Raw genomic sequence first — 24,513 nt, forward strand, 5'->3', positions numbered from 1 at the left:
CAAAGCAAGGAGGGTGCATATAGGAGCCTTTACAGACAAGAGAGAGGGGAGGAGATATTTGAAAGCAACCTCCCATTTCTACTCCAGCAGCACTTTTAATCTGTGGGTGGGACAAGAGACTGGGCCTACAAATGAAAAATAAATACGGTCTTCAGGGAGGACTACAACAACTCAGTATGAGCACCTATGCCCTTAGCGCTGAACTAAAGAGATTGCTGGAATGGCAATATGACTCCACCCAAAGAGGCCCAGCAATGCAATTTGCCAGCTGGGTTGGGCTGAGTCTATCTTTCCCTTAGTGCAGTGCTGTTGGGATTAGGGTACCTGCCTCAGTTCTGTCTAACAGTGATTGGATACAGATGGCACCAATGATATTTACCCCCAGTTTCGTCGTTCCCAGCTGAAGACACCCTTCAGGTTGTGATCAGAGAGGACCTGCCTTGCCTCCTCTTGGCACTGCTGTTGCCTTGTTCCAGTGCCTGATTTTCTTATTCTCACTCCCTGAACATTAGAGAAAGGAAGAGCTCCCCAAGAACTTGCTAACAGTAGTGTTAATGTTTGGTTCAGAGCTTTTTGCATCCCAAACCCCACTGTTCAGCTCCTGTGCATTCATCTCTAACACTGATCTTCTCCAATTGTCTGTCCCAAGACCTCATCCAGGTCCAGCTCTGGTTCCCGCTGCAGCACTTTCTTCTGCAGCTCAGTGTAGAAATCAACTCCCTCGGACACTGAATGGAGAGGCTTGTCTCGAGACTCATAGTAGCTGCTTATTTGCTGCTGTATGAAGTACTGGTGGTGCTGAGGCTGATCCTTGAAGCTCATATCATAGCCCTTGATGTGGTTGCGCTTGAACTCCAGCACTGTCTTGGTGTAGGTGTTGAGAGTGGTGACAGCAGAAGCCATGCAACAGGTGAAGGAGGTCCAGGCCATGCTGCAGGAGAAAAACAAGAACAACACATGCCATGAAAAGCCAGGCAAAGAATTGAACTGTATGCACCGTGGTGCACTGGTTTGGCAGGTAGAAGCTGCTGAACATGAACACAAGCTACAGAAAGACGAGATGAGAGATGTCAGACTAATAAATAACTTCACCAAAATATTTTTCAAGTCATCTATTTTCTATCAGCTGGGGTTAGCTTCTGCAGCCTTTGGAGAAAGAAATCCTGAGCCACATGTCTAGTCTTGATGCTACAGTTACAGACCTTTTGGACTTTGCTCAGTGAAGATGTCAAACCAACATGCAATTTTATTTAAACTGCAGAAAAGCAAGGCGTTTTTGAGAGCAACATCACAGGTGTGGCAGTGGCCTCTGCACACAGGGAAGAACTGAGACTAAATAGGGCAAACAAGCATAGAGGCAAGTCTGATTAGTCAGCAGGTGAGAAGGCACTTGTTTAGGTGTGTCTCCATTGTTTTACCAGTTCTTGGTACCTACTCACTTAAGTAACTTGGCAACTATTTGTTAAAGCAGGGGATCAGGAGATTGAACACTAGGAGAACCATGTCTTTGGAAACACAAAGGGTCAAGAAGGGAGGAGGGTTTGGACAAGGTGTAGCATGTCTGAAGACCCACAGCCCAGGGAAGTGAGGGTGGCTGCAAAGCTCACATACTAGAAAGCCCAGCCGTAGTCCCATGTGTGCGGCCTCCAGTCCTCTGGTCCCAGATTAACTGTGGCTTGGAAGACTTGGCTGTACATCATGTGCGCCACCATCCCAAGGAGACCTGGTAAAGAAGACAAAAAAAAAAAAACCACCAAGGAAGATATAGCAGGAGCCAGAGCTGCATGCTTCAGCCTTGTGTGGGAGAGGAGGCTTTCCTATTGCTGTGCAAGGCCAGCAGCTGCTCTACCACCTCTCCAGGGTTGCTTCTACACCACTGTCTCCTTGCAATTCCCATTAACTGTGTTTCTTTTTAGACACTTTTTAGGGGCTTTTTACTGCTCCTTTCACTCTGATTCTCATCAACAGAGGTGAGTGAATGAGAAAGGCTGTCAGTGTATTTTTATTTCTGCCCACATGTGCCTGTCTTGCTGCCAGGTTCCACAGTAACACACTTACCTGACAGCACTGAGGAGACAGCAGCAAAGGCATTGAGCTTCAGTCCGCAGACAGGATTGCCAGTGTGCAGCATTTCCACCATCAGGAGGATGAAGCTGATGAGCAAGAGGCTGATGTACAGCATCTCTGACCCCAGTGACAGCCACAGGATTCCTGCCAGGAATCAGAAACCCCTCACATCAGTACCAAATGGCTTCTTCAAGGGAGAATACTCCTTCTTCCCAACCTAATCCTGAAAGGAAGTCTGTTGGAGAGAAGAGAGGTGGGGAAAATAACCAGCCCCCAGCCTATCAGCAAGGATGCTGAGAGGCACAGAGTGTCACGAAAGATAGCTTGGCTGATCTTGCAAAAGCTGAGAGGACCTAAAACAGCTGCCTTATATAAGCCAGTGATATTCATAAGCAGCAAGGTAAAGCCATGGGGGATATCTTGCTTGAGCAGTTACATTCACCACTCACTCTGCTGCTTGCATGGAGAGTGGGCACATTCATGCAGGGTTTATCAGTGGGACTTGAGTCATACCACAGCTCTCAGCCCAGCTCATTGTGTGGCAGGGATAGAGGAGAATGAGAAAAGACATTCGGTAATGCTGGGCTCTGGAAGAGCACACGATTCACTAAAGAAGAAATATTAATCTGACAAATGAAGCAGCACTGGGAGCACTACTGTTAGCGATTGCTAATGGCCCTTGAGGAGTCATTCCACTGGGGAAAAGGAACATGAAGGAAACCTTCATTACTGTGGCACTTAACTCAGCTCCTCTCTTCTCCTCAAACATCATTATTCCCATTGAGTCACCCAGCTCTTTAGCAGGAATTAATGAGTTGCATTCCCTGCACAGAGGAGCTGGTTTGCTTGCTGCAGCAAGATCACAGACTGTTTCTTTAGAGGTCAGACTGCCAAGAGTGTCCTGGAGGCCACAGGCACCAGCAGTGCTCAGAAGCCTCTGGATTGCTTTTCCTGTGAAAGCAGACTGGTCTCACTGCACATGCTGGTGGCTGCTCTGGAGGCCTACGTCATCTTACAGTGGTACTGTGAGCAGGAAGGGGTGAAAGCAGGTGATTGAGCTGTGATACTGTGAATGCCATGCTCATACTGATACTCCAATTAATCTGTAAGACCTCAGCGTCTTACAGAACAGAGGCTTTCTTTCAGATTTGGGTTGAAATTAACTAAGAAGCTGTAGGAGGAGTGTGAGGAGGGATAGACATATTTACAAAGATGTATTCTGGTTGCATGAGTCTATTTTCTCAGGCTTGGGAAAGACATTGGAACCAATAGAACCAGAAGCCCTGACTGGGAATGGAGCACAAGAAGGTGAGGAAGCAAAAAAAAGGAATTACTGCTTCCTGTGAAAGGAGCATATTGTGGTAAATGTAAGAGCAATTCCTTTTGCGGGGAAGTCATTCGCTTATGACAAAATGGAGATCCATGTGATTTCAAAATGGTCTTGTAACATCAGCATCATTTGATTTGTGTAAATGCTCTTTCCAGAAAGAATAAACATGAGAAGTTAATGTGCACAGTGCAACACTGGTACTGGACCCTGCATCTATAAGCCACGAGACAGAGAAGCAAGACAGAGAAAGAAGGTGTGCTCCACTAAAACACTCATTTCCCTTCTGGCTGCTGTAGTTGCCCAGTGTGTGTTCCAGCCCATCCAGGTTTACTGACATTATCCCCAGGATAATTTGAACCGTGTGACAGGAACAGTCAGCTCTCCAGCCCAGATTTGATATTTGATGAGGCAGGATTTCATTCAAAGTGTGCCTTTTGGATGTCCTGATTGCTTAGTACAAGGAAGTGACTGGGCTCCCAGAGGCATCCATCAGAACTCAAGACTGCAGCACTGAGTGAACATCCAGTGCAAGGGAAGGAATGCCCTTGGGTGATGTCCGTCCCCTCCCTGTTGACTACATGAGATGACAAGCTTGAACTTGATGACTTACTAAAAAAGACGAACCCCACTTCATGTGGGAGGAGGCCTGGGGTTTCTGTTGCTGACCTCACAGATGACAGGAGTTTGGGCAAACATCTGGGAGGAAATCTTTCTATTTTTAGCATCCACGAGGCCTGAGTATTTGGGGACCCACCTCACTGTCCTCACGCAGGAGAAATGTTGCAGGTCCCTTGTCCCAAGGAGGTGCACTGGATAGCTACGGTGAGATATGGGGATTTGCTCTTACCTCTCTCTGCTGGTGGAGAAAGCTCAATAAAGCTACGGCATTTCTCCTCTGAAACACAAAAAACAAGGATATCAGCTTGTAAAACAGTGTAGGATAAAGTAAAAGAATACCTCTCCCTCTCTCTTCATTGCACAGCAACAGTCATTTGAATCTACCTGCCAGATCTTCTCACTTTTGACCTCTTTCTGACCATCCTTCCATACTCTCATGGGGCATGGTAGGAGAAGGCAATCTCTGGGTAAAACTAGGGGTGGCCCTTCTAAAAAAAAAAAAAAAAAATCAGCAATTTTTAAATGTTGTCAGTCTTTGGTGAATATATAAATCTGCTGCTACTTCTTCACCACTTTATTACCAGTCTCTGAGGGCTGTTCCTCAGGACAATTGAAATGTAACTTACAACACACCACAGACCCACCTCTTCTGAGGACACATATTCCCACTCACCTCAGGCAAATCAGTTATTGATTTCCCAAGAAGAAAGCAAAAAAATTCTCTTCCCATATATTTCATGTTAGAGATATGAGATCCTCTTCTGAGACAAAGAATTGCACAGAAAGTAAGCCTTCTGTCCTCCCAGTTTAGGCATATCATTTGGGCAAATGTTGTTTGTTTTTGCTTTGCTTTTTTTTATAGAGGCCAGATACAAACTATTAACAAAGGGTCCACCATTATTATCTTTAAGTCTTTCTTAGCTGTGTACTGCGCCACTGCATTTGAGGGTCCTGTCCTCTATTTGGCATGGTACTTTCTCCCAAGAATACAAGCCTGCAGTTTTTCATGTAAGAATCTCATTTTCTTAATTTCTATCCCCAGTTCTAATCTCTCCCAATCCCCTGTATTACTTCTATCATCTGTGGCTCTCAGGATGCTACCCAGTTTAGTGCCATCTGCAGTCTTCATTAACTTGCCGCTTGCTGCTTCACCTAGAACTTTAAAGAGGTTATTCAGTAATGGCTCATCTAAAGCTGATCCTGAGATTAGCCTGAATAATGAAATCCTTTCTCCAGCTCAATTCAATTCAAACTCCTGTTGCTGATCAACGTCTTCTTTTTTTCTTTTTTCTTTTCTTTTTTTTTTCTTTTTTTTTAAAGTTTTTGTTCTCTCTGCGCTTGCTTCAGAGACCCTCAGCAGTGGGTAGATAGTACTCACTTTATAGGAAGCAGGGGACTGAGGCTGACTATGACTACCCCATGCTCTGGTGCAATCCAGATGTAACATGCTCTCAGCATTCCTTCAAGCATCGGGGTTATTCCAGGACTGCCTGGTGGCCAGACAATTCTTTCAGAGAAAGCTGTCAAATTACGTATTCCCACTCCCACAAGCACCATGGAAACACACTTCAGACCAAATCAGCCCCAAATAAACACATATCTTTCCACAGTATATCTGGAAAAGCTCGTAATAAAGCAATCCCCTCATTAGGACATGAGATTTTCAAGCATGTTCCTGCTTCCACCTCTCTTCTGTCTTTTGTTCGCCTTTATGTATGTATGTATCTGTGCATGTATTTATTCATTTAATTAATTTTCAGAGTCTTACAGCAACAGATAAGAAAATGTGCAATGCTGTACTAGAATGGTCAGTCAGTTAGAGAAGGAGGATAGACAGGATGACCTTTAAGGGTTCCTTCCAAATCAAACAGCTCTATGATTCTATTTGTGTTGGGTAGACCTGAAGAGCAGGGCAGTGGCTCAGTGGAAAGGGCCTGATGTGACTTTCATCACTGCATCTTTAGCTACACATCTCTCTGATGGCCACCTTCTGGGTCAGTTCTGATCCCTGATGTATGTGCCAGGATGTAAAGTGCATTTGTGCACTGTGGAGCATCCACCTGTTCTGATGTGGCACCAATTCCTGTGGAAGGACTGCAGCAGGACTGGGCAAGAGCAAATTCAGGGCAAAAAATACATGGGATCTAATACAGGCTGCGTGACCAGCCTCTGTCTCTCTGGAGTTTGCAGTGCCAGTTTACACTCAAAAATCACAAGTCAGACCTGTCACAATATCACAGAAATTACTAAAAATTAAAATGCTGTGTCTCTAATCCTCAGGTCAATTTGCCTCCTACCTTTGATTTCTCTCTGGTCATATTCTCAAGCTTTTCTCTGCATCTGTAATGCAGGACTTCTCTTTCTCTCCTTACTGCTTTTTGTTTGTTTGATAAAAGCCCAATCCCTATTCATTTCATACATCTCCTCAGTTTGGTGATTTAAGGAGAATGTCAACAAATGTAATCCTCACAGTTGTTAACTAGAAGTTGACAACACCAAATAAAATCCCTGTTTCAATTTCACAGGGGATCTGCACAGATGTGCCCTGTAGAGCATGAAGTGAACTATGTGTAGGAATGGAGCTCAGGGGAAGGGAAAGAAGGGCCACTCCAGTGCCCACCAGGATGGTACAACCACAAAGTCACTGTCACCATCACCTGCACTCCACAGCTCCTGTTCCAGACAGAAGGGCATGCCAGAGACAGGCATTCTGCCTTGCTACCATCTGTAAACATCTCTGTGAAGGACAGAAGTACAAAGACAGTGCACAGGGTTGGTGCCATCAGGGAAAACGAAGAAGGCTTTTCTCTCAAGTGCTCTTGGCCTCCACCTGTCAATTCTGAACTCCTGTGGAGTGAAAGCAAGGGAAAAAGCTGTGGCCATCTGGGCAAGACGCTACCTGGCCCTTCCATGCTCTCTTCACAGGAAAGCCACATCCCTGTGTGGAAGTATCTGAAGGAAAAGCGGTCATCCCCGGTCTCCCAGCTGTAATGGACCTCCTCCTGAGCTGAAGCATTGCTAGCAGCTGCATCAGGCGTCATGGGGACACCGATGCACTTGGAGTCTTTGCTCTTCCCACACAAAGGCTTGGGCACTTTCTGGGTCCCGGTGCACCAGTAGCTGCTGAGCAAGGCAGTGGTGGAAAGGCTGAGTGCCAGCAGGTTCAGGATAACTGCCAGGAAAGCACGGCGCCACGGCAACATCTTCAGCAGCTCCATCTACAACACAGAAACAGGGACTGTCAGACCAGCCATCTAATGTCACAAACCCTAGCTTTTCCAGGGGAAACACATGGGGAAGGGATATGCATAGGAGAAGCAGTCTGTGCTCCTCACAACATTCCAGCAAAGAAGGACCCTTCTCCTAAAAGCCAGAGCAGTGGAGAGATAGCTCAGTTTCAACCATTTCAAAATATGCTGAGGTGTGTACTGGGGAAGAGACGGTGACCCTGCAGAACTACTGAGACTGAATGCACTGGTATGTGTGTGCGTATGCAGAAAATGAGAGAAGTGATTGTTATTTCCATCTCAAAGACAGTAGATAAGAGCTGTTAACCAACTTCCCCCAAATGCCGCTACATCAAACTACTCAAACATGACGAATACTTTGTTCAGCTAAACGAGAATTCTTTCTGTCACGTACCCCAAAACGCTTCTTCAAGCACCGTTAATTCCTTTACCTAGAGAAGCAGATAGGATACTGATTTCAGAGAGGGGAAAGACAGGGAAATGTTCTCAGATCACACTCAAAACAGTGGCCTGCCCCAGGAGGACACCCAGCTACCCACACCCAGCAGTTTGAGTTCAAACTCAGAGCAGTAATTCCCACTTGAGCAAGCACTGCTCTGCACATCATAAATTTGGTAGAATGGTTGGATAACAGTGTCTGTGCTCTCATACAAAGTGCCAAAAGGGTGGGTTTTTTTGTTTTAAGAATAAATGGTGTCACAAACATTATTCCCAGTTTTAGCTCATCGCAGTAAGTAATTCTGAAAGCAGTTTGTGTACCAGGGTCCTGTGGTCTTTCTCTCTCAGAGAGAAGCTTAAGATTTTGAGGTTCCTTCAAAACCGTGCACTGACTTCTGAGTACCCATCTTATCACTCCACAGATTGATTAGATGTCATCTACCCACATATCAACTTTCATGTAATCAACGCATGCCTCTTCCCACATGGCACACCCTATGTTTGGCACAACTTTATCCAGATACTCCCACCCTTTCCTATTTATGACTCTCAAAATATATTTGACCACGAATAGATTCAGTTTGTACAGACACTGCCTGCTGCTGGCCTCTTCACACAACTTCTGTTGACTCACCCAACGCTGAAGGTGTGTGAAAGGCCCAGCATACTGTGGACAATACTATGAAAATATAGAAATAAACAATCAAGTTGTTTGTGACAGACTTACAGGAATACAGATGAAAGCAATGCAGTTAGTTAGAAGCACTTTTTTCTGCTAACCAGCAAGCTCAGAAATGCGGCTAACAGAGATGCTGCTGAAACACTGCTTGGAAGGCAAGATTTGATTAGCATCTCATCACTTAGAAAACAGCGCCTGATCCAGAACATCTTCATCAAAGGCAAAAAAATACTCAGTTCATTAGAAATTCCTGTACTGCCTTATGTTCTGGCATCTTTTGCTTCCTTCAGAGCACTTATTTCAGCAAATGAGATGCTGCACCCCAGAGATACCATTTATCTCTATCTTAGTGGCATGGTAACTAAAGAGTTCACTGATCTGGAGGCATATTGATGATCTGGAAGCATATTGGATACCACCAACCTTCAGAGTGGTTTGTCGGTTGTTCACTCATTCTTGGTTATACTTTCCTTCACCAGGTTTCAGTTTGCTCACACTTTTATTGAAAATAATTTTTCCACTCACAATGTTGACCAAAAAAAAAACCAAAAACAAACCAAAACAACAAACAAACAAAAAAAACACCTAACATTTTTTTTTTCTAATTTAAATCCTCAGTAGTAGGAGAAATACTCTCTCCAGTTGATTTGTTACAGCTGGTCAAAGGCCATATTATTTCAGAACCAGTGACAAGGAAAAAAAAAAAAAAAAAAAAAGAAGAGAAATGAAATGATTCATAAGCAGGAACTCAACCAGTGATGCCAAGACTGTAGGGGATAAGAAGCAAATCTGAACAACATCTTCATGAGAACATTTTCAGAAATGTTTCCCTCCATAAAAGCCGTACACTGACAGCAGCTGACCACAGTACCTAGATAACCCCCCAAAGGAAAGAAATTTCAATTTACCTTACTAGCAAGTCTTGAAGTCCTGTTAATTTGGAGGAGTAATACAGAAATAGAACTCACAATTTGCCTTCGGTTTTACTTGTCTCTAAATTTCCCAAGAAACCAAACTGCTTCAATCCTCCTTTCTCCTTCGTCTCCTCCTCTCTTCCCTTGCCCACTCCCTCCCCATGATTATTAAACGCTATCCCTCCATCCAGCAGCTGGTTTGTAGAAAATGGTCATTTTATAATCCACAATGCAATCACAGCACAGCTGTTCTGGGAGATTATATGGGAAATGCTTGGTGCTGCGGACTGGGATTAAACGCAGCATTCACAGAGTAAAAAGTTTCAGTGAAGCACAGAAGGATTCCAAGCCATCTCTGGGCAGTGGCTGTTTGGGAACTTGAATGGAATGAGATGGCAGTTCTCTGACTGGTGCTGCAGGGGATAATGACCTTAGCTCAGAAACTACCAGCACTCTGGGCACCAATTAGCCCCTTCCTCTGTGCACATAGCCTCAGCAGGTGACAAGGACCCAAAGTTCCCATCTTTGGGATGTCTTTCTGGCCAGATTCCAATCACAGAAAGGGGAAAAATAAAAAATGGGGCTAGGATAGCCTATGTGGCTGAATTTGCTCTGAGTACTGTGCATTCCAGACTCTAAATATATGTTGCTCCAGCTCTCCCCACGGGCAATAGGAGTTGTAATGAAAAAAAGGAGTCCCTTAGCAGAACAAGTGCTGAGTGACAGACAGGCTCTGCGAAGCAGCGGTGAGTCTAACAAGTGCAGTACTCAAAGGGTGGTGTCCCGCATATTGGCAGCTTTACCAAGGCATGAATTTCACCAGGAATTCCAGCTCCCAGCAGCTTCACATCAGATGAATTTGGAAAGCTAGAAAGAAACAGAAAGATTCACACTCACCCAAAGTCCCCTCTGAGCTCCTGCCCTGAAACCTTAAAGGCCCTGTGATACTTAGTTACAGATTGTTTGGCAGCAGAACAGCAGCAATGCATCACCTCTCATGAGAAGGAGCAGTCGCTAGAGGGCTCAGAGCAGCTCCACGTGGAATAAAAGTGTGAGAGAGCGGTGCTGCTCCCACCCCATGCTTCCATCATGAGACGCAGGTGCACCAATAGCTCTGGGGACTGCACAGCCCAGGGGTTCAGGAGCCTGCCTAAGAGGCAGCACTGTTACAGAGTGCTGACCCTCCATGCCTCCAGCATTACAGTTGATGGCTGCAGTTATTTTCATCCCAGCCACTGCCTAAGCTCCTCTAATATAGATAATCATCACTAAGATGGGCTAACTGAAGGCAATGCTGAAAGTTCCTGTGCTTCACAATCTGTCTGGGGGCTTTTTGATTAAAAGCAAGGCTCTGTTTGACACAGATGTTCTTAATTTGCTGAAGGAGCTGATGCTTAAAAGAAGAGCAGTAGTATTCATTCATTGTTTAGTCTCTACATCTGAAGACCTTAAATTTGACTTCTTAATGCTCAGTTTAAACAAAACAAAACAAAAAGCCCAACTGGTTTTCAAGCCCAATAATAAATCAAATTCATTTCATTACGAATAATCCCTAATATTCATAAGGTTCTAATTTTAAGCACGAGTTCTCATTAAACCCCAGGATGCTATGTCAGCTCCTAAAGCTAGGATCATGGAGCATATATTAATGAAATGTGACTGAATTTAGATTTATGGACATGGGCTCAGGTTTAAAAATAAATTTATCACATATATGCTATGGCTTTAAAAATATGCCAGATTTAGAATCCTGAATAATGGCAGATATTTATCCTTCCAGAAGATGGCAATCTTTCTCTAGTCTTTTTTTTTCAGGAGTCTGCTATTCCTGTGTGAGCCTGGGGGAAGGAAGCAAAATCCAAGTTTGGACTTCTGTCCCTTCTGTTTTTGCAGGCTTCCCCCCTCCCCCCTCCCCTTCTTTTTCCTCTTTTTTTTTCCCCCTCATTGGTATAAACACACTCTCTTTCCTTCCCTTGGGGATGTTGGGCAGTGGATCCTCGTCTTTCAGTTGTCTGAGCCTGAGAGACTTTTGAAATCAATGGGGAAATATGTGAAATGGATGCAGAAGCCCACAGGTCATTTGCTCCCTCTTCTGTCCTGCAGAAAGTTATTCTTTTTAATACTTTTTGCAGCATTTTATCAAGTAACATATTAACTTTTTCAGAGTGTTTCCATGCCCAGATTACTGTGCACAGCTCATAGAACACCAACACAAGAGCGTGTTTCCTGACATTAGACAAATTTCCCTTAGTAAAATATTCTTTCTTCTAAAATCTCCATTCCAGCTTTGCCTAAATCTAATGAATTACGGACAGGAAAACATTGTTCTATCCATCTCTCCCCCTGCTGTGCCTTCCAGTTTTCTCATCTTTGCATCTCGTGTTTCCCACCATAGTTTGGCTTTGCTACAGGTTTGAGATGTCTCTTTCTTTTTGAACTCAGTAGTAGCCAGTCCCTGGTGACTTGTTTCAAGTTTGCCCATTGAAGTGAATACCCACAGCAGTTGGTTTCCTGTGCAATCAGCCAAGCATTTGGCTTACAGAAACAAAACAAGGGAACAAAACACACAACACAATCTCAGCAGAACACCTCTGTAGGGACTGCCAAATCTACAAAAGCCTGGGGATTTAGAAGAGGTGCATTTTCATCCCAGCTGTATCACACACACTTAGGGTGTACCCTGCCCAAAAGTGACACCCTTAACTCCCCAGGGTTATTGGTGATAAAGAAGGGCAACAAACCCTTACCAGACAGGGCCCAGTAATTACAATACTTAGCTGGCAGATCCCAAGAGGCACACAGCTCTTCATAGCACTTTACTCGGCTCTGCATCCCAGGTGTACCAGGGACCATACACTCTCCAGACGTCAGTCCTTCAGCCATCCTGAAGAGAAAGAGAGGAGAAAAATGGCTATTTACACCCATAAAGTCACCCTGTGGAACCTGGACAAAGGCACACTCATACTCACCCCTCATTCCGCACATTCTTCACACATGACACTTCCGTGTACCGTTCACCCTCTGCTCCTGTTTGTGCTGTTTTTGCAGGAAGACGTCCAACGCTGCTGTCCCCTCCCTCACTGCCATGCAGCCAGCAGGATGTGTCTGGGCGGCAGTGACACCGAGCGAGCCAGACTTCTTAAAGCCAGTGACAGACTGCAAATGCCAGATTTCTGCCTGAGCTCCGAATAATTCCACTCAGATTGTAACCTTTATTTAGCTGTTTGTATGATGCATTAACTCTTGCTCTGCGAATGACCTCACCAGGCACTTTTTTAGTCAAAGCACATTTAAAGGTGAATTCTGTTTTTAAACATGAACAGCTTACGTTGCTAGACAGCACGTCTGTGGCATAACAGGCATAAAGATTGAGCTGGAACAAGCATAAAAATGAACATAGAACCTTGCCATTAATTTGAACAGAACTTTACATTTTTTTTCCCTAAGCAAGTCTTAGTTAATTTTTTTCTGTTTTACCTTGATTTTTTGAAACATTCAAAACCACATGGAAATGAAATCAAAAAAGTGTATCAACACAGACTTTGAGGATTCACTTGAAGATTCTAGATGCATCCATTTCTAGATATGCAATATAAGACTACCTGACAGAGGGATACTTTTCAAAGAATGCTAAAACTTGCACAATTCTGACATATTTAGCTGAGAACATAGCGGGAAAAAAGCAAAAGCAAAAAAAAAAAAAAAAAACCCAAAACCTTTTTATCAAATTTAGCCAACCGCAAACTAGAAGAAGACAAGCAGAAGACAATATCTTATATGTATCTATAAGGATATGAAATTGGATCTAGTCCAGGAAAACAAGACATCTAAACCACCAAGTAGGTAACAGCTCACCTTATTCATCCATCACTATCGCCATCAGCTCTTCTGAGAAACCCAGTGAAGTACAAAATGAGCATGGACTCACCTCACTTCTTTTTTTCTTTTTGACTGTCAAGACATTCTGTGAGATCTTACCAGATGCTTTGAAATGCTGCGAGTTTGTAGTTTCACTGGCCTTCTGAGCTTGCTATTTCATCACAGTACTTTATATCAGTGTCAGAATCAGTGTCCACTTCTGCAGAGTACGTCTTTACAATTTGGTAATCCCCTTTATGATTTTTTTTTTTCTTCCAGTTTTAAATCTACCGGTTATGGGATCTCAGTCTGCTCCTGCAAAGAATCAGAAACACCCAGACTCAACAGCTGTCACAGGCTCATGGCTTTTTGTCCCTCATCAAGAGGGACTGGTACAACACCACAGTCTGATCTCTTGTGCAACAGAAAGCAAAGAATTCAATCATTTCTAGGGAAAAACAGAGCTCCTGCTGGAGCTATAGCACATATTTTATACAGCTAAGTAGTATTGACTATGCAACAGGATATGATGGAAAACCCATTACATTCTCAGAAAAGTTGTTCCAATGGTTAGTTAGCCTCATTCTTAAAACTTTGTTCTTGATTTGTAATCAGCGCGTGTCTGCTTCAGTTTTCCCACCTCATCAGTCTGTTCCAAGACGCAAATAAATAGCCAGTGAAATGATTTCCTAAAAATGCTATTGTAGGAGTCACAAATCAATGCATTTCATTAGAGGCACACAGTGTGATCTAATGAGCTGGCTGGCAGCCAAAATTCCTGGTTCTGTACTTGGCTCTGACAACACGATTTTCCCCTCTTATTGGCCAAGTCATTAGAGGTGCGTTTACACTGCAGTCAAAGCGGTGGCAGTGATGGGGAGTAAACATTTGGTGCTTGTTTTAGTTGGGTGTTGCTAACAATTTTGCTCCAGCAAAATGGAATGCAGTGCAGGATATAAACCTCAGTCCAGAAATGGAGTAAATTAAACTGTGCTGAATTCCACTTTGCAACAGATAGACTGATAGTTCAAAAATAGCTTGTTTCCCTATGCCATGAAGTTGGGCCTTCACAGTCATTCCCACGGACACACTTCTACAGCACAGCTGATTCTTGTTGATGTTGGAATCAACATAGAGCTGGTGGGAAAGAGACACTGTTTTGATAATGACAAAAGCCAAGGATCTAAAATTAGTGTGTTCAGAGAGTATGTTGCATATGCAGGTGATCTTATTGTCAAACAAACAGAAAGAAAAAAAAAAGAAAAAAAAAACATAGTTTAACCGCATTGCACTTGGATTTCATGTAAGGAAATAAGTACATCAAGACAATGTTTTTCAGCTTTGTTAAATCTTTACTGCAGTATGGTGAATCAGAATATGGAGAGGAAACCTCCAAGAATACCCAATCAATTCACCTGCACCAGCATGACCTAGACACCATGAAGACCTTCAAGGCTACTCCCGAGGTTTTTTGTAAAGTTGCTCTGAAAGTAATGTCTCCTATTTATTTCTATGGAAGCTAAAACAGATACAAAGAACACAGTAGCGCTATTTGATAGAGCAAATTATCAGCTACAAAATACTATTTTTCAACATAGTTACCATTCAGTTTGCACAGATGAACTGTTCAGGATGTTCTTCTTTCCGTGGTGTGACAGCTGTGCATGGACATCTGGAACATTGCTTGTCTTTCACATTGGTGTTGCCACTGCTGAAACGAATCACCTACCACCTCACTGCGCTCATTTCCACTGTTTGATCTCCATCAACATTCAACATGTTGACGAATGTCAATGGATGCAACTTCTTCTGCACGGAGGGACTCAAACAAGGTTCAAAAGCACTTCCATGTCAAATTCCATTTTGTCAGAATGCCCCTCTGCTGCCACCTATCTCACAGAAAAAAAATAATGAACAGAATATTGGCAGGAAGGTTCAACCTCTACTGCCATACCACCAATATCCACCTCTGATGTCACAGGCCATCATAATAAAATACTTTGGGAGAGATCCTTGTAGTACATCCTGGATTTAAATCATTCTATTCCCTTGTTATATCTTCATTTCAACCTATTCAAAATATCCATCAGAAAACTATTCTATCTCTGCTAAATGCTTAAAGTCTCAATTGCACATCTGAATTATTTACTCACACGGGTTGTCCCCTGGAGGTCATTGAAGCTCTATGGTTTACTAAAGTTATACTCACATGCTAGTAATTGAGGAACTGAAGCTTCAAAGGCAGACTCTGAGCTAGCAGAAGAGGTTTGGAAATCAAAATGAGTAAGACAGAGAGTTAGCTTTTTTGAGGTAAGGTGTGGGAGGTGTTTTTGTTCTTCAGCTATTAAAAACTCCTTCCCTTGGCATTGGGAGAAAAAAAAAAAAAAAGAGAGAGAAAAAAAAAAAAAAAGGAGAGAGAACTGGGAAAGGAAGGATTCATGAATCAGGTGGCAGCATGGGAGGAAGCACAGCCACCTGGAGGCATGAGGAGCTCCTCAGGCCAGCTTCCCCAACAGAGCAGAGCTGGTAGGAAGCATGAGTCGGAGGAGCTGAGGTCTGAGACAGTGGTCTAAAGGGAATCATAAAACCACCCTTCTTTAGAGAGCTGAGCAGAGGTTATGTTACAGAGGTTGCTTTGAAATAAACAGCGCTAAATATTGTAATTCCACATTTTATCTCTCTGGACATCATAGTAATTATCCAAGATTCAAGCCTGAGGGCATCTCTTTTTTCCCAGACTTAATGAGGATGTCAGATCCCTCTCAGTCTCTCCACGGTCCCATGCTGCCTGTGCACTGCACTGGGAACCAGGCCTGGACACAGGGCAAGGGTGCTACAAGTTTGGGGCCCCAGCCCCACACCATGGCACGCCTGAGGCAGCTGATGGTGCCATTCAAAGGCCTCTGAGAAGAAGGAGGGTTCGGTGTCCAGCACTCCCTTGCACGTGCTTCCCCAGCTGTGGTGTGGACGTCTGAGCTCTGCCACAGTCACGGGCACCCAGGCTTCCCCACACAGCTGTGGGGAAGGGAGTGCCTCGCTCAGTGGAAACAAACGAGAAGTACTTCGGCAATGGCACACAAAGAGCTTGGGCGTCTCCCTCTTTCCTTCTGTATTTCTCTCCCCTCCTCACAGCCTGATTTCTGGGTGCCTGAGTCCCCCTAGGCTGCCTGACAGGCCCGGCTGCACTGCGAGCATGGCTGCTGCCTCCTGGGCCAGGGCAGGCTGGGGTGAGGCAGCCACAGCCCTTGGCCCAAGTGTAGAGCAACCTGAGCCTTTGTCAAGTGCTGTTGTTTCCATCAGGCTTGCTGTTAGAAAAAAACCAAATAATTAACAAATGTCCTTCCCCTGTGTTTCTTCTGAGCAGGCTCAAGCTGCAATTACTCAGCAGCTTGTTATTTAGCCAGATATGAGGCGGGGATTTTGTGAAAGATGGAAAAGGATGCTTTCCTAACAGAAAGGGTGTAATTTCTTCTAAAGGAAGACAGTATTGAGAGGGGCTCTTTTTAAGTGAAAAAGTCATCTTTGTTTTTTTTTGTTTTTTTTTTTTTTTTAAAATAAGTATTCCTCTTGTTGTCAGAAACAGTTAAGTGGGTTGGAGTGAAATTAAAAACAAAAAGAACCCAATAAAATAGCCAAAACAGATGTGAGATGGTAGATGCTGGCTTCAAGTTTGGCAAAGTAAATTAAAAAAAAAAACAACAGAGCCAAACCTTATGATGAAATGTGTCAAGTGACTATAATAAAGAGGCAGTGCTACTAGCAATGTCTTGCATGCTCTATATGCCAATTCACACATTAATTTCACCATTACTTTTTCCCAGGTAGTCAGGATGATAATTGCTGAGATTTAAAGCTAAGTATTAAGTGCCACAAAATACAAATTATTTGCCAACACTTGAACAGGGTAAGCACAAAAGAAGGGTGCATTTGGGTAGTGTGCTAGTAAGGAAAGAACTTAGAGAAATTAGGTCAGGCAAAATGGAAAAAAATCTTCAGAAACCTCTTCCAAACAGAGAAATGTAGTCGTCTGTGGAACAGTCTCACATGGAAGCAGTGGATGCCCATTGCTTAAGTCATACACCAGCAGACTGGATAACACACTGGAAAATGTTCTGTAGGCAAAAATTTTGCAGAAACTGGGCTGGACAAGAATGTGAGGGGATGGATAGGATGAACTAGCAATATTTTCCCATCTGTAATTTCTATGACAGCTTTTGTGATTGACATTGCTTGAAATTCCTTTATGGGAGCTGCAGAATCTCTGAGGGAAGCAGAAGAAGAGGCTGGAGAGAGAGATGTGGGTGTGTTTCTTGGATGACACCAAAAAAGAAGCCTGCAGCCTTGCAGAGGCTGTGAAACTAGAAAGACTGGCTGCAGTGAACAGGAGGGTAAACATCTCAAAGGGGCTGTTCCCACTGGGCTGATAGCTGTGCAGACGTGCTGCTCTGGGTGAGGACTAGAGGTTAGGAGAATGGTGAAAAGGGCAGACATTTTCCTAACATTCTCAATAAAATTAAATAAATAAATAAATAAATAAAATTCCAGAATTTGCTGGTATTTTCATCTATTACAATCCATTACAGGCCTAAATGTATGGTTCACAGCTTTTCCAGAGCAGAACCACTGTTTCCCACTCTTCAAAGGTTAAAATTCACTCAAGAATTATTAAACGGAAATTAGACTATAAGAATGGCTGCAATTTCCAACAACCCTTTATAGTCACTTCTATAGCTGGCTTAACCTCAACACTGAAGACTGGGGAGAGCTCTTTTAAAATCATCGTTTGTTTGGATGAGACCTTAAAGATCATCAAGCTCCAAACCCCTGCTGTAGACAGGGCTGCCACCCACCAGATCAGGCTGCCCAGGAACCCATCCAACCTGCCCTTGAACAGCTCCCGCGATGGGGCATCCACAGCTCTCTGTGTCTGAAACTCATCACTCTCTAATTAAAGAATTTCCTCCTAACATTTAACCTAAATCTCCCTCTTTTTGTTTCAGGTCATTCCTTCTCGTTCTATTGCTATCAAACCATGTAAAAAGTCAGTCCCCCTCTGGTTCATAAATTCTCAAGCACTGGAATGCTGCAATGAGGTCTCTCCAGAGCCTTCTTTTCTCCAAACTGAACAAGCCCAATTCTCAACCTTTCTTCACAGAGAAGTGTTCCAGCCCTTTGATCATCTTTGTGGCCCTCCTCTGGACCTGCTCCAATAGCTCCACATCCCTCCTGTAGAGGAAACCACAGGCTTGGTCACAATACTCCAGGTGGTGCCTCACAAAGGCAGTGTAGAGGGGGACCATCCCGTCTCTTCTGCTGGCTGCCTCTCTTTTGAGGCAACCCAGGATACTGCTGATCTGCTGGGCTGCAAGTGGACAATGCTTGTTCATGTCCATTTTTTTGTTCTTCAGGACCCTCCAAGTCCTCCGCAGAAGGCTCAAAGCAAAAGCATAAATTTAATCTTCTAGAAGCTTTGAGATCTTTGGGGATGGAAGATCTATTGAAGTCTGCTTGTTGTTGTGAAAGAAAAATCTGAGGATCACAAATCAAATCTGATGAGGCACAATTTGTCCCAGACAGCACCAATTGATGTCTTGGGGCTGTGTGTTGGCAAACTGAGGCAGGAATGTCAGAGGAACCACACCTCCAAGCTGGCCTTCCCCACTATATTTCATAATGGGAAGATCCCTGAACTATTCCTTCTCCACCTCCTCACTCCCAGGTTTCCAGGGGCCCTGACTCAGACACTCAGTTCACTAGTGCACAGTCAAAATGTACATTCAGAGAAAGTGACATGAGTCCCGCTGAATCTCAGTCAGCTTCTTCCATCTCTTCTTGGAAAATGGTCATGGTTTGGGACATGAAGTTTCTTCTCCCTTAGAAGTTTCTCTCTCTTTTTCTAGGCCCCCAGAACTCCCCTCACTTTCAGGCTATGTGTAGTTACTGAAACTTCCCATGGAAGAAAGCAGCAGGGAGTGCAAGGAGCACAGTGTGCATCTCCTACCTTGAAGGTGGAGAGAATTAATCAAGTGCTTTTCACACAGCTCAGGACTCCTAGCAGCAATGGCTATGAACAATAAACCTTCTTCTGATCCTGAAGACTTTCTCATAGATGCTTTCCCTGTAGTTATGACACCCTTCAGGGACACAGGTGCACCTATGGGATGCTGCAGACACCTGAGCTGACCCTGTGACAGCATTTGCCTTCTGGCTCTCTCCTGTTCAGACAAAGGCCGTGGCTTCTGCTACATCCCTGTCTTTTGTGAATGACATTCAGGCTGCACTGAGGAACTCCCAAATGATGAGGAACTTAACTCTCTGAACTGTCTCCTTGGCTAATGAGCCTTGCAGATTGGAATGAACACCCTTTTTCTGCCAGCCACTGAGCTGACTTCTGCATTAGTAAACTGAGCAGTTCAAATCAAGCACCAGCATACAATTTTCTGCATAGTTAAGCTGCTAGTGTACTTCCTGGCAAGTTTTGGCTTGTGCCAGCTGGAACTCTCCTAAAAACAGCAAAGCAAAGTCTGATACCACAGACTGGGGCACCATTCCCAGCAGTGGTTGGGCTGCCTACTTTAAGGGAGAAAGACTTTAATTCAGAGGGATGTTGTGCCACTTGCCCTCAGGTTCAGAGAACTAGCCCTGGATCTATTTATTTACTAGTGTAGGTGTAACCTAGATTTCAACGAGACCTTTCTGTCAGCATTGTTTACTATTAGAAATCTCTCTCCCAAGTGAAGTATTTGTAGACTGTGATTAAGTCAATTCTCTTGTATAAACTGCTTTTGAGTCCTTTCCAGTCTTCAGCACCCTTTGAGAGCTACAAGCAGGAAAACAGAAGACATGCTTCCATTACTGCAGTGTGGTCTCACCAGCTATGTCTATACTCCTGATCCTTTCACCTTCCCTTCCCTTTTTTGAGAACAGAACCAAGACAGAGTCCTTCTGCCCTCACTTGCATACCTCATTTCCAGGGTTAGAAATCCTACAGCACAAGACATTAATCTAGTCCCTGATCTCTCAAAGAAAAAGAGTTTGCAAAATACCATGTTCACACTACTGCTGCGCAGGTTAGACAGAGAACTGAAAAAAAAACCAAGGAAAATGTCCCACTTGCTGTACTTTAGTATAAAGTTAGCTCTGCCTGTGTGATTTGTTGACTTTGCTGTTGTTCCTTTTTCTGCTATTATTTGTGCAATGTGCAAATACTTTCAGCAATGACCTGAAATTCTCCTGATAAATGAGTTCAGTACCACCAGGTTAAAACTTTACCTCCATAGGAATGTCACTTGGGTATATTTGCTAGTTTCCCCGGCCAGTAATTTCTGAAGTTGAGCCATTGATAAGTTTTCAACATCTACAGTAGAGGTAGTTTTGATCATCAACTGCTATCCACATGAAAGTTTCTATATCACAGCCCACTGGCTCTCACTTGTCATGGTCTGAAGTATTCTGTTACAAAGAAAAAAAAAAAATACTACAAATGAAAAGATGTGAGGTTTTTTTTTGTTTGTTCGTTCATTTGTTGTTTTTGTTTGTTTGTTTGCTTGGTTTGGTTTGTTGTTTTTTTTTTTTTTTTTTGTAAGTCACTGAACCTGAGCACAGTTCCAAGCTCAGCTGTACAGATTTACAGAAATGCCACTATACAACTTTCCCTTTGATCTTTGCAAGTATCACAGAATGATAGAATCACAAAGGTTGGAAAAGACCTTTAAGGTCATCTAGTCTAATCTTTCACCTACCACCATTGTTGCCCACTAAACCATGTCCCTAAGTACTATACCTACCCTTTCCTTAAACAGAGAGATGACTTCACCACCTCCCTGCAGCACTGCCTGGGGTTGTTATCACAAAAGTGCAGGACCCAGCATTTGGTCTTGTTGAACTTCATCCTGTTGGCCTCAGACCATCAATTCAACCTGTTCAGATCCCTCTGTAGGGCCTTCCTACCATCAGACAGATAAGCAGTTCCTCCCAGCTTGGTTTCTATCTGCAGGAACACTGGGAGAACCAAGCCAAAAAGCCACGGCAGAGCACACATCAATGGAAGTTAGACAGACACGTAGGCAGTGTCACTCTATTACTACATCTGTCTTCATGAGTTGGGGATATACTGATGCAAGCATTGCAATGTTGCAAAGCAAACATTACGAGTTTCAGTCTCAGCAGACCTTTGGTATGACAGAGCTGTCACTCCTTCAACACAGTTGTCAACACATTGCTAAGTAACCATCACAACATGGCAGTGGCCTGCCAATAGATGGCAGAAAGGTCACAAGGTCAAATTTTCAGTAGCAGCTTCAGCAGAGCTTCTTCTGTAGAGCTCCCCTTGGCTGAGTAACCGAGGAAACTGAGATGTTCTCCAGCAAGCAGTACTTGTGCGAATAATTAATAAATAAATAAATAAGGAGGGGGAAGGAGAGGAAATATAAAATCCTCAGCCTGCTTTGCAGGCACAAGTGCAGCTTGCAACTATTAAGCTGAATTTCCAAGCCATCAGAATGAGTTTTCATCTATATCTGTCACCCTTTTTCCCCCTCCATCAGACATATACTCTGATCTCTAAGCCAAAGGTGAAGTTTTAGGGGTTAAATTCACACCTTTTGCAAAGCACCATGCTTACAGCCTTGGGAGATCGTTGTCAGCCTTGGAAAATTGACAGGTGGTCTCTAGTGGGGCACTGCTGCTTAGAGGGACGGCCCTTTCCCTTCAGCAAGGAGCTAAGTGGAATTAAGTCCTGAGCATTAGATAAAGTCAAGAAAGCAAGAGACTTATTGTACTAACTCTTATCTCCAGAAACACCTTTGACATGCAGAATGTTTGCTCACTGTGATTACCTGGGTGGAGAGGTTACTGTTGCTTAAACTGTTTACTTTCAAAACCACAACAGTTTGCCTCCACCCTCCTCATGCTGCCCTGTGCACCTGAGCAGTAACACACCTCAGTAAAGCTGGGGAACATCAGGAATGACTACAAAGAGTCATCAGGAGGGTGCCACCTTGGGGGCACAACTGACAACAGACAGATGCTTCCACTGACAGTCATCGGCATGAGGGAGCAAATCTGCCTCTGCTGTAAGGACTGCTTTACAGGAGTCCCAGGGGAACAGAGGGCTCAGGTGAAGAACAAACCTGCAGAAAGGCATCTCTTCCTTCCCTGAACCCTGACCCTGCCAGACAAGAAGCCAAAGTGTTTCTGCTCATTGAACAAATACAGCTTTAAAGGCTTCATGTACAGTGCACAGGATGGATGTGCTCTCCCCTACTCTGCTGGGGGGAAGGAGCTCTGTCTCTCTCTTCCCTTTGTTTTGTGCATCTCTGAGACTCTTGCACCTTTTTTTAACGGTGAAAGGAAATGAGAAACAGAATTGAGTGTAAGCGGCATGGTTTCAGATGTCCTGGTTACTCTGCCACCACCAGTGCACTAAAAAGAAATACCTTCAGATACAGAAGAGATGAAAAATCAGTACTGGGTTGATTCCTGTGTGGAAGTCTGTGTTCCCTGAGGTCACTAACAACACTTACGCTGGCTTTATATGGTAGAGAGTTACACCCATAGTCTTTGCCCTGGCCACAGCAAGTTTGTTTCCTGGCCAGCAGTGTGTTCTTCTGCATCTAGGCCATTTCTGGAAACCAGAATTGATAGGCTAAGCTTCCATTACTGGGCTTCCCTTGGGAAGCTATTCCACACACTAACAAAAGGCAGTTGCTAGCAAAGATTTCCTGATATTCAACTAAAAATTTCCTTTCACTCAAACTCTTTCCATTACTCCATTATTTTTTTTTTTAACTTCTCCCTTAAGTAGTGTATTCTGCTTGCCTCCATCCTCACATGATGAAATCTTGTCGTGATGTGTGAAAGCCCAGCTTTTCCCTGCTCTACCCTGGTTCAGTCTCTTGTCAAAAAGAAGCATGCTGCTTGTGATGCCAGGAGCAAGAGTCAGATTCTCAGAAGTGAGAGGAAACCACAATTCCACTGCAGTCTCTGACAGTAGCTGTGACCATCTCAAGCTGCTTACAGCAAGTGAAGAGCCTGAAATCCAGATGTGATTGGCCTGGTTGCTTCCAAAGTCAATCACACAGTCACCAGCAATAGAATAGCCAAAGTGAAGAGATCAACATTTCATGGTTTAGAAATATTTCCCAAAATACCCAAACCAAGGAGTATATGAAAAGAAAAAGGCTCCTTACAATGGCTGAGCTTTGCATTCCAAAACAGGAACCCAAATCTCTGCGGTGGCATTCGTTATGGCATTTCAGCACCACACTTACCTTGAAGTATAGCAGTGTCTGGCATTTCTGAGCAGCACCTACCATGTTGGGATCCTACTTTATGATAGTTGCCACAGAGCTGGTAACAGTACTAACAATTAGTTACAATACCGTCTTTTTTCCTCAAACTGTTTGAGTAAGAAATCATTAAGAGTACTGAGTACCATTATGCCTTTTCTATCAGAGTAACTTTATCTCAGTGCTAAAAGTATTCTTTTAGCTTAAGGGTCACTTAAGCTCAAGGCACAGCCAGCGATATCGCCCCAAATACATGCCTATTCCAGATGTTTTGGTGACTGTAACACACAAAGAACAATTATAGCATGATAAAAAGCACCCCTTTTTCCCTAGAACCTAGTTCCCTCTGCAGTCCTAAATAGTCATATGCAAATCAAATGCAGGTAGCAACAGGCTGTATATGGCCCAGATACGTGTAGGCTATTACATTAATTATATTAGTTATGTGGGACAGCCTTGAAAAATTGAGTCAGACAAGTCCATAGGAGATGTGCCATGACTTCAGCCACTCCTGTTCAGCACTTTATTGCTATCCTCTCAGCTAAGGCGTGTGAGCTGAACACTGCCTGTAGTAGTATGAAGTAAAACAGGATGTCATAGATCGTATACTATAATAATTAACTTTTAAAGAGGTGAAGGTATACATTTAATGTCTCAGGGGTTGAGAACAGGAAAATCAGTATAACTCTTTTATAATATATTCCTCCACCTCTCAAGTACATGGACCTACATATGTATCTCTTAAGGCTCACTTACTTTAGAAGTTCACCAGCCACCCAAGAACATTTTCCAGATAAGTATAGCTTTGTTAGTTTGCTCAGGTCTGCAGCACAAGAAGCAACATTGAGGAGGATGCTTCCAGGAAAGCTGGTGTGCAATGAGAGTACAACAAAGCCTCAGTGAGGCTGGAAGTTAAGATAGCTGGACATAATCTGGGTCCCAGAGGCCCAGTACTGTGAATCAGGTGAGGCTATCACACAGCCAAAAGAATGAGTACCCGCAGGAATGGGCTGTGCTACTGAATGCTGGGAGCAACTGACATTATCAGAGCATAAAAGCAGATAGAATAATG

General features: G+C 43.7%; 1 protein-coding gene across 11 annotated transcripts; it reads right to left on the bottom strand.

The window, feature by feature from the left end:
• Positions 1-536: 536 nt before the first annotated feature.
• Positions 537-23,766, bottom strand: GSG1 (germ cell associated 1). Of its 11 annotated transcripts, XM_042816355.1 has the most exons (13): positions 23,424-23,765; positions 20,425-20,604; positions 14,755-15,041; positions 12,264-13,467; positions 12,042-12,178; positions 10,098-10,161; positions 9,289-9,310; positions 7,658-7,694; positions 6,915-7,233; positions 4,245-4,292; positions 2,059-2,211; positions 1,612-1,723; positions 537-931 (listed from the first exon to the last, which is right to left on the bottom strand). In XM_042816355.1, the coding sequence occupies exons 9-13, from the start codon at positions 7,231-7,233 to the stop codon at positions 616-618; spliced, it is 948 nt and encodes a 315-aa protein (XP_042672289.1). In that variant the 5' UTR covers positions 7,658-7,694; positions 9,289-9,310; positions 10,098-10,161; positions 12,042-12,178; positions 12,264-13,467; positions 14,755-15,041; positions 20,425-20,604; positions 23,424-23,765; the 3' UTR covers positions 537-615. The 11 variants fall into 11 exon arrangements, with proteins under 11 accessions (XP_042672289.1, XP_042672282.1, XP_042672279.1 ...); XM_042816348.1 differs by having other exon boundaries at positions 7,658-10,161; positions 12,264-12,450; positions 13,273-13,467; XM_042816345.1 differs by having other exon boundaries at positions 7,658-10,161; positions 12,264-12,450; positions 13,150-13,467.
• Positions 23,767-24,513: the final 747 nt, after the last annotated feature.

This window comes from Centrocercus urophasianus, unplaced genomic scaffold, assembly GCF_019232065.1.
Source record: "Centrocercus urophasianus isolate 14NV4802_14NV808 unplaced genomic scaffold, USGS_Curo_1.0 seq_15, whole genome shotgun sequence".
Classification (NCBI taxonomy): domain Eukaryota; kingdom Metazoa; phylum Chordata; class Aves; order Galliformes; family Phasianidae; genus Centrocercus; species Centrocercus urophasianus.